General features: G+C 53.4%; 5 protein-coding genes across 5 annotated transcripts; 2 read left to right on the top strand and 3 right to left on the bottom strand.

The window, feature by feature from the left end:
- Nucleotides 1-33: 33 nt before the first annotated feature.
- mfp (putative peroxisomal multifunctional beta-oxidation protein (MFP)) lies at nucleotides 34-3,084 on the bottom strand (the record flags this gene model as incomplete). Its single annotated transcript, XM_001274832.1, has 7 exons — nucleotides 34-1,353; nucleotides 1,413-1,821; nucleotides 1,878-2,265; nucleotides 2,316-2,405; nucleotides 2,459-2,567; nucleotides 2,628-2,855; nucleotides 2,929-3,084. 7 exons carry the CDS (start codon nucleotides 3,082-3,084, stop codon nucleotides 34-36), a joined length of 2,700 nt encoding a protein of 899 aa, XP_001274833.1.
- Nucleotides 3,085-4,037: 953 nt separating this feature from the next.
- On the top strand, nucleotides 4,038-5,245 carry ACLA_054550 (TDA10 family protein; the record flags this gene model as incomplete). Its single annotated transcript, XM_001274833.1, has 5 exons — nucleotides 4,038-4,193; nucleotides 4,276-4,778; nucleotides 4,848-4,871; nucleotides 4,933-5,048; nucleotides 5,097-5,245. 5 exons carry the CDS (start codon nucleotides 4,038-4,040, stop codon nucleotides 5,243-5,245), a joined length of 948 nt encoding a protein of 315 aa, XP_001274834.1.
- Nucleotides 5,246-5,800: 555 nt separating this feature from the next.
- ACLA_054560 (60S ribosomal protein uL30) lies at nucleotides 5,801-7,417 on the bottom strand (the record flags this gene model as incomplete). The annotated part of the gene is made up of 4 exons (XM_001274834.1): nucleotides 5,801-6,260; nucleotides 6,317-6,483; nucleotides 6,678-6,789; nucleotides 7,401-7,417. The coding sequence occupies 4 exons, from the start codon at nucleotides 7,415-7,417 to the stop codon at nucleotides 5,801-5,803; spliced, it is 756 nt and encodes a 251-aa protein (XP_001274835.1).
- A 328-nt stretch (nucleotides 7,418-7,745) lies between these two features.
- ACLA_054570 (ESCRT-II subunit protein SNF8) lies at nucleotides 7,746-8,593 on the top strand (the record flags this gene model as incomplete). The annotated part of the gene is made up of 2 exons (XM_001274835.1): nucleotides 7,746-8,215; nucleotides 8,281-8,593. The coding sequence occupies 2 exons, from the start codon at nucleotides 7,746-7,748 to the stop codon at nucleotides 8,591-8,593; spliced, it is 783 nt and encodes a 260-aa protein (XP_001274836.1).
- Nucleotides 8,594-9,439: 846 nt separating this feature from the next.
- nip1 (translation initiation factor eIF3 core subunit c) lies at nucleotides 9,440-12,145 on the bottom strand (the record flags this gene model as incomplete). The annotated part of the gene is made up of 2 exons (XM_001274836.1): nucleotides 9,440-11,694; nucleotides 11,812-12,145. The coding sequence occupies 2 exons, from the start codon at nucleotides 12,143-12,145 to the stop codon at nucleotides 9,440-9,442; spliced, it is 2,589 nt and encodes an 862-aa protein (XP_001274837.1).
- Nucleotides 12,146-12,825: the final 680 nt, after the last annotated feature.

Genomic DNA, 12,825 nt, shown 5'->3' on the forward strand with positions numbered 1-12,825 from the left:
CAGGCTTTGCTCACAACCCAAATTAATGATATTTTACAACTTGGCCTTGGCTCCCTCCAGCAGCTCAGCACCAGCACCAAGGATGGCGGGCTTGCCGGTCTCTACAACAGTCGTCTGGAAGATGACTGTGTTACCTTCCTTCCACATCTCGGTCTTCAGAGTCTGACCGGGCAGCACGACACCAGCAAAGCGGACCTTCAGGTTCTTGAAAGCACCAAACTTGCTGAACACATGCTTGCCGGAAACACCCAGCGAGCAGAGGCCGTGCAGGATGGGGGTCTTGAAGCCGCCGACCTTGCTGAACTCGGGGTCAATGTGGAGAGGGTTGAGATCACCGTTGAGACGGTACAGGGCGGCCTGGTCCTCGGAGGTCTTCTCCTCGATGACAGCGTCAGGCTGGCGCTTGGGAGGGTTGTAGGCAGCAGTGGCGGCCTTGGAACGCGCAGCAGTAGGCTTGGGCGAGCCACCGAAACCACCGCTGCCACGGATGAAGACGGTCGACTCGTTGTAGAAGAGCTCCTCACCGGTCTTGGCATCCTTGGTGGTGTAGCCGGAGATGACAAGAGCGGCCTTGCCCTTGTCGATCACGTCGATGAGCTTGGGGTAGGTCAAGGTCTTGGCGGTGGTCGGGATGGGGAACTTGCGGACCTCCATGTACTGCTCACCGTGCAGCAGCATCATGGGGGAGAAGTTGGAGACGATGTCGTCCATGTTCCAGGGGTTGGCAGTGTTGAACCAGGGGACCACACCGAAAGTGGGCAGGGCCTGGAAGTGCTCGTTGTTCTCGTAGACCAAGGGAAGGTCGGTGCGCTTAGCGCCAACACTGAGGTTGTAGAGGATGACATCGCGGTCAACGTAGTCGAACTCAGTGCCATCAGTGGTGGCCTGCTTGGCCTTCTCGATGTTCTGCAGGATCTGGTTACCACCGTCGCCGCCGCTGCGGTTGGACATGTTGGCCATGATCTTCTCAGTACCGGACTGGTTGTCCTCGGGATGGTCGGCACGGCCATCATCGAAGTTGATAATCTGCGCCCATTGCTTGAGAACAGCCTCGGGGGTCAGTTTGACATCCACGGGGAATCCGTGACCGCCAGAGCGCTGCCAGCGGGTACGGGCAAACCATCCGCTGCCGCACTCGTAGAGTCCCTTGGTGCTGGGCTCGGGAGCCATATCAGAGCAAAGAAGGGCAACCATGGGAGCAACAAAGTCGGGCTTGAAAGCCTGGACCATCTCCTCGGGCATGATGGTGCGAGTCATGTTGGTACCGGCGTTAGGGGCAATGGTGTTGACCTTGATGTTGTACTTCGCACCCTCAACGGCAAGAGCACGGGAGAAACCCAGGATACCGAGTTTCTAAAAGCAGTTAGGACAAATTCTACCAGTCCGGATTGAAGGAAAGTGAAGACACATACCGCAGCAGCGTAGTTAGCCTGGCCGAAATTGCCGTAGATACCGCTGGTGCTGGCAGTGTTGACGATACGACCGTACTTCTGCTTGAGCATGTGGGGCCAAGCGGCCTTGGTCACCTTGTAGGTACCACGCAGATGGACGTTGATGACAGGGTTCCACAGATCATCGTTCATGTTGGTGAAAGCCTTGTCGCGGAGAATACCAGCGTTGTTAACCAGGATATCGATACGACCGAAGGAGTCGATGGCAGTCTTAACAACTGCCTCACCATCCTCGCAGGAAGCCTTGTTGCCGACAGCGGTACCGCCCATCTTCTTGATTTCCTGGACGACGGGCTCAGGGTCGACAAGATCGTTGACCACAACGGTAGCACCAAGTTTAGCGAACAGAAGACAGTACGAGCGGCCAAGTCTAGCCAAGTTAGCTGTTTATCCAGAGAGGAGATATCCAGATCGTGCAATACGTACCCAGCACCGCCACCCGTGACGAGGGCAACCTTGCCCTTCAGGTTGGGCTCTTCGCCGGACTGAGCGCTAGGGGTCTTCAGACCATTCTCGAGGAGGGACATGAAGTCGGCGGGGCCGGTAGGATACTCGGGCTCAGAGAAGTCGTTGACATCGTTCCACTTTCTGGAGATGGCACCGGGGGTCAGGGAAGCGTCGGTCTTGAGCAGAGCACCCTTGGCACGCTCCCAGCGCAGCTTGGCCACATGGCCACCACCGACCTCGAAGATCGAGCCGCTCTCGGTGGTATTCGACGAGTGGACCAGAACAGCCACGAGAGGAACAATCCACTCGGGCTTGAGAAGCTCCAGAACCTCGGGGGGCATGATTGTGGCGGTCATACGGCTCGCAGCTGTGTCAAGTCAGGGGTTGATTCATCGGTGATTATGTTTGAGAACATACCGATGGGCGCAATGACGTTCGCAATGATGTTGTACTTGGCACCCTCCTTCGCGAGGGTCTCAGTGAAACCAACCTGGCCGAGCTTGGCAGCTTTCCGATTATTAGCATCCGATTAGACCTCCATCATAGGACAAGGAACTCACCAGAGTAGTTCGCCTGGCCAAAGTTACCGAAAAGACCAGCAGCGGAAGCGGTGTTGATGACACGGCCATACTTTTGTTTCCGGAAGTGGGGCCAAGCAGCTCTTGCACACTAGAAACAAAGACAGTCAACATATGTGGAAATGACTATGAGACGGGTTGCGCTACTGACCTTGTAGGCACCATATGTGTGGACCTTGTTGATAAGATCCCAGTCCTGATCCTTCATGTTCTTGAAGCTGACATCGCGAAGGATACCAGCGTTGTTAATGAGAACATCGATCCGGCCGAAGTTCTTGATGGCGGTCTCAATGATGGCCTCGCCGTTCTCGACACTGTCGTAGTTGGCTACAGCTTTGCCTCCAGCGGCTCTGATCTCCTCTACTACCACATCGGCAGCCTAGATAATGATTTCACAAATTAGCAAGTGCCGCAAGTCCCCACGACTTTTGAGAGATGAACGTCCAACATACCTTTGATGACTTGCCCTCACCGGCGTGGGAACCACCCAGGTCGTTTACAACAACATTGGCACCTCTGGAAGCGAAGAACAGAGCATAAGCCTTTCCGAGACCACCACCGGCTCCCGTCACAACGACGGTCTGGTTATCAAAGCGCAGCTCAGACATATTGAACAGACGTGAAGAAGCAAAAAAAGAAAAGAAAGGGTATAAGGAGAAGATTCGTGAAGCGGTGCTCTCCGCACACTAGATTGTTTCAAGGAAGGAAGAAGAAGAGAAACGGGGGGGGAGAGCAAACGACTCAAGACAGCGTTTCTTTAAAAAGGATGAGAGAGGGGATTTAAAAGGAAGAGAGTCTGGGGGAGTCGAGGAGAACGGAGAAGAAAGACTGGGACTGGATCTGGGGGGAAAAGATGAGGTGGATAAAGGTGCAGACGGTCGCAACGCTCGGCAAGCTCCCCCAGGGACCTCGGTATCTTCCAAAGTTCCAAATGTGAAGCTCGGAGGTTTTGGGGCCACTTGCCAAGCGATTTTGGCTAGGCAGATGATCTGGCTTCACATGCCGATGTCTGGCCATGAGATAATCATGAGAGAAAGGTCCAGTTAAGGAAGACTACAATGCATCTGACATATGCCTGTACCAGTTGTGCTACCTGCTGATCAGCTTTACTCTTGCTTTTATAGGGACATTATTTCTCCTAAGTTGTTCTTCCTCCTTCACTTTTACGGAGCACAGAGAGGAACGCTCACATCGAGGGACCCAGCTGCTGACTCATCGGGCTTGTGATCTCGTCGTCATCGGCCCTGTCACGTGGACAGGCGGGGTGGATCGTGAGAGCTGCGACGATAAACGATGAGAAGAGGAGGAACCTGGGAGACTAAAAGCATTCAAAAGATATGAAAAATGCTCTTGCCTATCATGAAGAGTATGGATTCGTCTGGACGGTGGACATCACTGAGGCCCAACACGGTCCCGTTGCGGACAAATCGTCTACCCCGGATTTCCCTCGGCCTTCCTCCGAGATGTAAACAGGTACTACTAGCAATCTAGCACAACGACGATTAAGTCCCCATAGAATCCACGTATCTAGACGTAATAGACAACTCCCCGTCACTCCGCCATGGCTGAGATAATTGACGACAAATCCCAATACTGCATCCCATTCCTCCTGAAGCGGCTGGAAGCCCACCAGGCACGGTACGGGAAGGACCCCGAGCATACCCCGCCGTTCTTCCTAGGTCTGAACGGAGTCCAAGGAGCAGGGAAAACAGTGCTGGTGAGCCATGACTGATCCATCTATCCATGCTCTGGGCCGGTTTTTTACAGTCTGCGATGCCGAGTTTGCTAATCGCCGAAAGGTCTCAACGCTCCAATCCACCCTCCGCGCACCCCCGTACTCCCTGCCCGTCGTCACGATCTCCCTCGACGACTTCTACCTCACCCACGACGAGCAGCAGAAACTAGCCAAGACCTTCCCCACCAACCCCCTCCTGCAGCATCGCGGGCAGCCGGGTACGCACGACCTCCCCCTCGCCGAGCAGGTCTTCGCATCCCTCCGTGCCGGCCGTCCTACTGCGATCCCGCAATATGACAAGTCGGCTTATGCGGGACAAGGAGACCGCGTACCCGAGAGTCAATGGGAGACGGTAAATGGCAGCGGACAGGAGAAGATCAAGGTGATTATCTTCGAGGGTTGGTGTGTTGGGTTCCGGGCCTTGGATGATGGGCTCCTGAGGGAGAAGTGGGAGGCTGCGGTCCGCCAAAGGGACCAGGGGGCCTATAATGGCCGATTGGGATATGTGAGGTTTGAAGACGTGAAGGCCATCAACGATGCGCTAAGGCAGTATGATGTGTTGACCGAGTGAGTGTCCTTTGCTTGTTTAGAGGATGTTATTTTCAGGCACAACGATACTAATTCTGCCGATCGCAGTCAGTTGGATGCATTGATCCATATGTGAGTCGGTTCCTTTTTGACCAGTGATCATGCCAGACTAGATTTCTAACACTCTCTGAAGCGATGCGCAAGACTCCCACTTCGTCTACGACTGGCGACAGGAGCAAGAAAGAACCCTCCGCGCAGCCAAAGGGACTGGTATGACCGAAGAACAAGTGTCGCATTTCGTCGATGGCTGTAAGCATGCCCCCGCAAGACTGAGCGGATTCAACTGATGTATAACAGACTATCCGTCCTACGAACTGTTTACCGAAAATCTCCGAAGAGGTGCGTTCAGACCGGCCGCGGGTTCCTCCGATGGAGACTGGCAAAATAGACAACTTCGTCTGGTTGTCAACAGAGAGCGAAGAGTTCAAGAAGTCGTTGAGATATAGAGCTTGTGCTGTACATTTGTATATACAGCTGGGAGCCTTTGAGAGTCTATGCCGAGTGTATATTTTCGTTCCGCAAATATATATATCACCGTTGCACAGCGAGGTGGTTGGTATACACGGTGTGTTGAGTTGTAAGTATTGATTGACTTCAGTTTATACGAGGGAGAGAACGTCTGGTACATTTGGGTGTCAATAAAGACACTTGGGCTCTGTCCTCACAGTTTGTTAGACGTTTTAGCCAAATTGTGATGACCTCGAGACGCTGATGGAGATACAGACCGAGGGTATTCATACATCGGGTACGGGCTAGCCGAATTAAGAATAACATCCAGTTCAGGGCTCTCTATTTGCAGGCTCGGTGCTCAAATCCAAAGTCATCCTCTACAGAACAGACAATTACAGAAAATCACTATACTTTACAAGGAGAAACAATATGATGGGTTGCTTGAACTTTTCCATTTTTGTACCCGAGACTCATATACCATTATACGCTAAACGAGCACAGCCCAGATCAACCAAGCAACACCAGGAGAACCGCCGCCCACAAGACGATGTCTAGTTCATCTGTCTGATGAGAGCGTTGATGTTCTCCTCACGGTTACCAGTGTCACCACCCTCGATGTAGTGCTTGAACTTGCGGGTACGGAAGCCACCGGTGGGGTTGGAGAGCTTGAAGGGCCACAGGAAGTTGTTGGCCTGCTTGAAGTTGGGGCCAACAGTGTAGATCTCGTGGATCAGATCCTCCATACAGACAATGCCGTACTTGCCGAGGTTCTCCTCGATGACCTGGTTGTCGGTGAGGGGAACACGCTGCTTGTTGACCTTGCCGTATCCGCGCTTGTAGACGAGCTCACGGACGCTCTTGAGGTTGGGGTAACCGTAGGCGATGTAGGGGTTGATGATGGTCAGCATCTCCTGGGTGGCCTTGGTGAGGCGGATGAAGGTGCCGTTGTTGATCTGGAGCAGACGGAGCAGCTGCAGGATCTTACGGGGCTGAGGAGAGATCTTGTTGATACTGTTGGATCTATTAGCAATCTGGTTTGGCTCAATCGAGCACGAATAGCAACATACCCCTTGATACGGACAACGAAGACCAGCTTGGGCTCATCAGCAACGTAGAAGTTGCCCTGCTGGCGAGCGACACGAGCAAGGCGGATCTTCTCACGCTCAGCATCGCGGTACTCCTTGACGTAGGACTCGGCGCGCTTGAAGATGGCTTCACGCTTCTTCTTGCTGGCCTGATTCAAAACGAGTCAGCGACATGTTTTCTCCAACACAAGATTATAAACAGATGGGAGTAAAAAAGTATTGTCAGCCCCGAAAGATGGTTAACGAAGCGACAGCATCGACCCGTAGGTCTAGTCGCGTAATGGTGTGCTATCATCATCCAATTGATTTGCAAATGCGAGAAAAGAAAATTTTGAATACTGACCTCCTTCTTCTTCTGAGCCTCCTCACGGGCAACAGCGCGAGCCTGCTCCTGGCTCTTGCGCTTCTTCAGGAGGGTCTCAGGGACGAGGACCTGGTCCTGGGTGGGGACGGTGCTGGTGAATGTTAGTACAGTCTGCCCATGCGATCAAACGAAAGCAAGTATTCGCCGAGTGTAAGAATTGCAGCTATAGCGCCACATTCTCAGACTGAAGGCATAGATAAAAACTCGACGACATCCATTTTATCGGTGAGGTAAAGCATTGCACAGACATGTTGTGAAATTCGATGCAGTTACTAGCACGAGCATTCTCAGCCCGGTCTTCGCGCATCACCACGACAATTGACAAGTTTTGATCCTCAGCTGACAAGACCCCAAGCATTACGCTCGGGAAGTTATGTCGAGGCCGTTCGCAACAACTGCCCACAACCTGGTTCCAGACTGGGAGCAGTGACACGATAGCTCACAACAATAGATTTCAAGGAGAAAGCCAAGAGCGCTTTCAACCCCAACACCCCAGACGAGTCCCTAACCACCGGCTTCTTCTCAGTGTGCACCAAGATCCAAGCTCATGGCCAGAGACACAAATCATGGGAAAAATCGAGCTGGTGCCTAGCGACCAAATGTTGGTCGCAGCATCTCCAGCGAGAAGGACGACTATGAACTGAAACCTTACGGGCTCGCAAAGCGAAACCGCTAGAAGGAATCAATCAAAGGGTATCATACAAAGCAGTCGAGGCCATTGCGACGGTCCGTTGATTCGCGATTTGGGCGGTTGGCGAGGTTGTCGGAGAAGAGAAAAAGTTCGAGGATGAAAAGCGTTCAAGAAGAAAATCGGTTGTGTGGGTGGATCACCCGAGCTAGCCCGGATGTAGCTAGACTCCAGCTGCATCCTGGCCTTTCCACCTTGGGAAGAGTCTGCCCTTATCTAATCAGGGCAAGCCTATCACATGACTATCTAGATAACGGGCTGGGCCATGACAACATCTCCATAAGTAGTAGTTCATCACTGGACTCAACTCATACCCCGCGCTTACAAGCATTCAGATAGCCTCCCGATTCCTAGACAATATGTCGACCCGCCGAGGCGTTGGACTTGGTGCTTTCACAAACCGCAACCAAACCGTTCAATCATATGCGACACATGGCGCCAACCTTCGCTCCGCGCACCTTTCCTCCCTCCAGACCCAGCTGTCCGTCTTCCAGTCTCTCCTCCACACCTTTGCCCTCGAGCACAGCTCAACGATCAAGTCGAACCCGACATTCCGGGCTGAATTTGCGCGCATGTGCAATGCCATCGGCGTCGATCCTCTGGCAGCGAGTAACGTTAAAGGGAAGAATGGCCGGCGAGGAGAGAGCGGTAGCTTCTGGACGCAGATCATGGGCGGTGATATGAACGACTTCTATTTCGAGGTTGCGGTACGGGTTGTGGAACTCTGCCGCGCAACGAGAAGCGAGAACGGCGGTCTGTTAGGCGTGGAGGAATGTCGGAAACAGGTTGGCAAGGGCAAGGCTATCGGGAGTGGTCTGGAAGTCACTGAGTATGATCCTTTAATTTCCCCCCTTGCACTAAATTTTCGATAACTAAAACTGCTCCTGGTAACAGTGACGACGTCCTTCGCGCCGTGAAGTCACTCGGACCACTGGGGTCTGGCTTTTCCATCGTCCAGGTCGGAAGCAAGCAATATATCCGTTCAGTCCCCAAGGAGCTGAACACGGACCAGGCGACAGTGCTAGAGGCCATTCAGATACTCGGCTACATCAGCATCTCCATGTTGCAGCTGAACCTGAACTGGGAAAAGGCTCGAGCGCAAACCGTAATTGATGATCTCGTAGCGGACGGCTTAGTTTGGGTCGATGCGCAGGGTGAAGAGAAGGAGTACTGGTCTCCCCAGAATCTCCTGGACGATAGCGGATGAGAACACCGCTTTCTCTGGCTAGTTCGATCAGTCACGAGAACAACCCCTTTTGACCCATTACGACAGCCGCTCCGACTTCAGCATCGTTCGGACGTGGAATAGTCGTCCCCTCTCACTGCTACAGGAATGTATGAAAAGCACACGGGTCCTTGCACGGGTCCCTTCGAGCAGTAGCAGGCAGCCCCGGGCTATATGAGCCCTGTTGAACTGGCATCATCCGATGACATGTTGCGAGCTACATGCTTGAATCTCTTAAGCCTCTTAAGTTGGGCAGAGTACACACCGAGCTATGTCTGCATGCTTCTGCTAGCATTCTTGTGTGGTTAGATATAAAGCAGACACTTGGACATGAGTAATCAGAGAGATGACCAAGGGAGCTAGCTCCCAGTCCTCGATTTCCGAATTATCCATCAATATATATTCCGTAACGATATTGGTGAGATTATATTATGTGATTCATTATCAACATGCTATACTATCTATTTGCTAGAACTTCATTCTACACTGTTCTAACGTGCGCCGGCCGATTTCAGGCCCCAGGAACACAACTCTAGCATACGACCAATTTAAATTAATTAAATGAAAAATTTTCACTCTCTGTTCTCATTCAGTCTAGACATCGAATCATCTGTGGAATATGAAAATAGGGGCATACATAAGATGATAGAGGAGAGGAACCGACAGCAAAGCGTCGACAAGAAAGCACACAATCATACGCAGTTTGTATTCCCGAGACAGAGCATTAAACCATGAGGAAGGAAAAAAAAAGAAGAAAGAAGAAAAAAGAAACAGGATGCGATGCCATTATAAACAGATTTTTCCCTTTCCTTTTTTTTTTTATGAAATTTAAGCCTTGATAGCTCCGCCCAATGCACCACCGCCAAATTGCTGGCCGCCAGGACGACGGCCTTGTTGGCCGGGGAATCGGGCACCGCCACGAGCATGGCCTCCACGGCCGCCACCACGGCCACCACGGGCGCCGGCGCCCTGATCGCGCTGGAAGGCATTGGCCATACCCTGGGTGCGCTGCTCGAGGGTCTTCTCGTTGCCTTCGAGGAGGGCCATGGACTTGTCGGCGAGGGTGACGATCTGGGACTGCAGACGCGACAGCTCGACGCCCTTGCGGAAGACGATGGCGCCGTTGACCTGGTCGAGGGCGGCGGCCAGCTCCTCGTGCGAGATCATGCGGCTGATGATGGCGGAGATCTTCTTCTCGGAGAGCTCGAACATGCTGGCGAGGGTGGCGACGGAGACGCTGTCATAGAAGGGGGCGTAGGTGAAGAGGTAGGTTCTCAGACCCTCCTCCTGGATCTGCTGGGAGAGCATCTCCTTGATCTTCTCGGGCTGGGGCATGAGCTCCCAGATCTTGATCGAGTTGAGCATCTCGGCGGCCTTCTTCCAGTCGCCTGCGGCGAGGAACTTGGCGCTCATGATCACACCGTCACGGGTGTTCTCGGCGGGGCCGGTGAAAACCTGGCGCTCGTTGTAATCCAACATACGGCGGAAGGTCTTGGAGATGACACGGCGCTTCAGCTCGGGGGAAGAGGAAGTCTGGGCCATCAGAGGCACTTCGAGGAACATGCTCGATGTGAGGTAGATGCACTCGAGAAGCTCCAGGTTGATGTGCATGTGGAAGGGCAGCTGGCGCTGGCGCTCCAGGCGCTCCTGCTCCGGCGAGACAGTGGAGTAGCGCTGGAGGATGATACCCTGGGCCAGAAGCTCCTTTTGACGTCCACTGCCGCAAACCTCAGAGAGAGTGTTCTGGGCCTCGTAGATGAGACCGGCGCGGAAAGCGCACAGACCAATCTGGACAAGGGTGCGGTTGAACAGGATCTGAGTGCTGACGTCGAAGTTGGAGATGTTCTCGGTCAGATGGGACATGAGCATCAGGTCACGGGCGCGGTAGTACTGGTCGTGCAGGGCAAGGAAGTAGATCTGGCACAGCATGGCGCGGGCTCTGATGATGCCATCACTGTACTGGAACAGGTAGTTGCAGAGTGTGAGAACCAGGTTCTCGACATCGCCCGTCTTTCCACGGGGAGTGACGCCAGAATCCAGTTCCGAGGGGAGGGCCTTCCAGGTAGCATCTTCGAGGATCGTGATGACCTGAGAGGGCTTGAAGTAGACGTGCTCCAAGCGTCTCATGACCACTCTGTTGACACTGTCCTGCTTAGGGTCGCTCTTCTCGGCCTTGCTCAATCCTTCCACGTAAGCTTGTGCGCGGACGAGACTGGTGTACAGCTGCTTCTCGTCGCTCAGGCGCTCAATGTACTCAGCGGTGTGGGGATCGATGTGTTGCAGGGATCTCGTGAGTTCGTCGTCGAGTCTCTCAGCGTACGAAACAACGCTGCCGGGGATGTAGAGGGTCTCGCCAGCGGCGACCTGGGGCTGCTTCTCGTCATCTTCCCATTCGTCGACACCTTCGGTCACGACGTAGTCGCGGTTGTTCTCCAGAACGGAGAGCAGGGAGGAGAAGTCTTGTTCAGCAGACTTCCACATTTCGGGAGCCATGTAGTTGGCGCTGGATGTGGATGTGAGGTCGAAGCGGGTGGAGATGAGGGTGAGGTAAACGCGGATACGCTGGTAGGGGTTCTGGGCCACCTCCAGAAGCTTCTCCATCGTCCGGATCTGCTCGAGACGATCTGTGTTCTTCTTTCCTCGCGACTCGACAATCACGCGGAGGTGTTTCAGGATGCTCTCGGGAGTGTACTGGAGAGTCTTGCCGCCGCGGCCGACGGTTGCGAATCCCTCATCATCGGCAACAGGAACATCAACAGGAGCCTCAACGCGCTCCAACTTGGCGACACGGGGAGCAGCAGCTGCAGGGGCGGCGGCTTCGTCCTTGCCCTCCAAGAAGGCCTCCTTGTTCTTCCGATACTTGTCGATCAGGTTGGCGTAGTCCTTGTTGTTCTTCTTGATACGTTGCTTGACGGCATTGAAGCCCTTGGCGTTGCTGGCGTTCAACTTCTTGTCGCCAGACTTCTGCTTCGAAACGGTCTCGTTCACGAAATCCTCAAGATCGGCAACACCCTTGATGTAGACTCTGGGCGTAGGGCCGGCTTGCGTGATCTTCACAATCTGTCGGTTCAGCTTGTCAAACTCTACAAATATCACACGTCAGTAACCGATCAGTCCGACCCCGCCCCCTCCAACGAAATCCCCTCTCCCGAGATCCACGCGAGTATATCGGTATGGAGGAAGAAGGTAAAAAAACGCACCTGTCGAAATAACTGCCCAGTCGTTGATCTTCTTGGCGTTATCGATCAGCTTCATGGTGCTCTCGAGTTCCTCCAGTCGCTTGTCCTTAGCACTCTTGACGACCGTTGTTTTCTCCTCGTCCTCGCTCTCCTCGCTTTCCGACATATCTCTCATGAAACGTGCGGCACCGGTCACACCACCCTCCTCATCATCGGAGCCCTCCTCCGAAGTCTCCTCCTCCTCGCTGGATTCCTCCTCCTCCGACTGCTCCTCCTCATCGCGCTCGTAGAGCTCCTCCTCATCAGAGGAGCTGCTCTCGCTGTCGCTGCCACCGCCGTAGAAGAAACGCGACATGTTTGCGGGTGGGGGGTTTTCGTTTTAAATCCGGAACAAAAATTCTGGGAAGGTCGCGGGAAAGAGGGTGCGAGATGTGGCCGTCTCGGAGTTTGCGGATTTGAACAGGGTAGAAGCGGCCGTCTGAATTCGAAGTTGACCCGGTGCCTGATGGCAAATTCAGTTGTGAAGTGAGGGTTCCGAGCCGCCGCGAGTTTGGCCGCGCGAGCCACACACGAAATTTAAGCGAGTCGGCACCTAACCGTATATGGTAGTTTGCGCGGTTTGCAGGCCTTCTTTCCCCGCGAGTCTTTGTCTCCAGGAGAACATTCGGAATGCCTCATTGTTCAGTATCCTGTCTTTGATTTCTGATCATTCGAAATATCTCGATATGTTACTTGCTCTATAATTATTTCTACACTGGGCTGTTTGGGCTTGCTGATGATGCGTTGCCGGGTATGCATTACAGTGGCGACTTCATAAAGTCCAGTCCAGATCTCGGCTGTTGGACTCGACTGTGTCTATCATGAACAGACATGATTGAACATGAGTCATTCATTCTCACTGATGCAGGGAGCTGACTGTTACTGTGACGGTGTTGAGTAGTGACCATATCTGATTGGCGCATACACAAGGGAATGTACGATGCGAGATCACCAGAAAGTTTTTGCTAGGTTGCAATCAGGAGCATGACTTCATTT

This window comes from Aspergillus clavatus, genomic scaffold, assembly GCF_000002715.2.
Source record: "Aspergillus clavatus NRRL 1 1099423829794 genomic scaffold, whole genome shotgun sequence".
Taxonomy (NCBI): Eukaryota; Fungi; Ascomycota; class Eurotiomycetes; order Eurotiales; family Aspergillaceae; genus Aspergillus; species Aspergillus clavatus.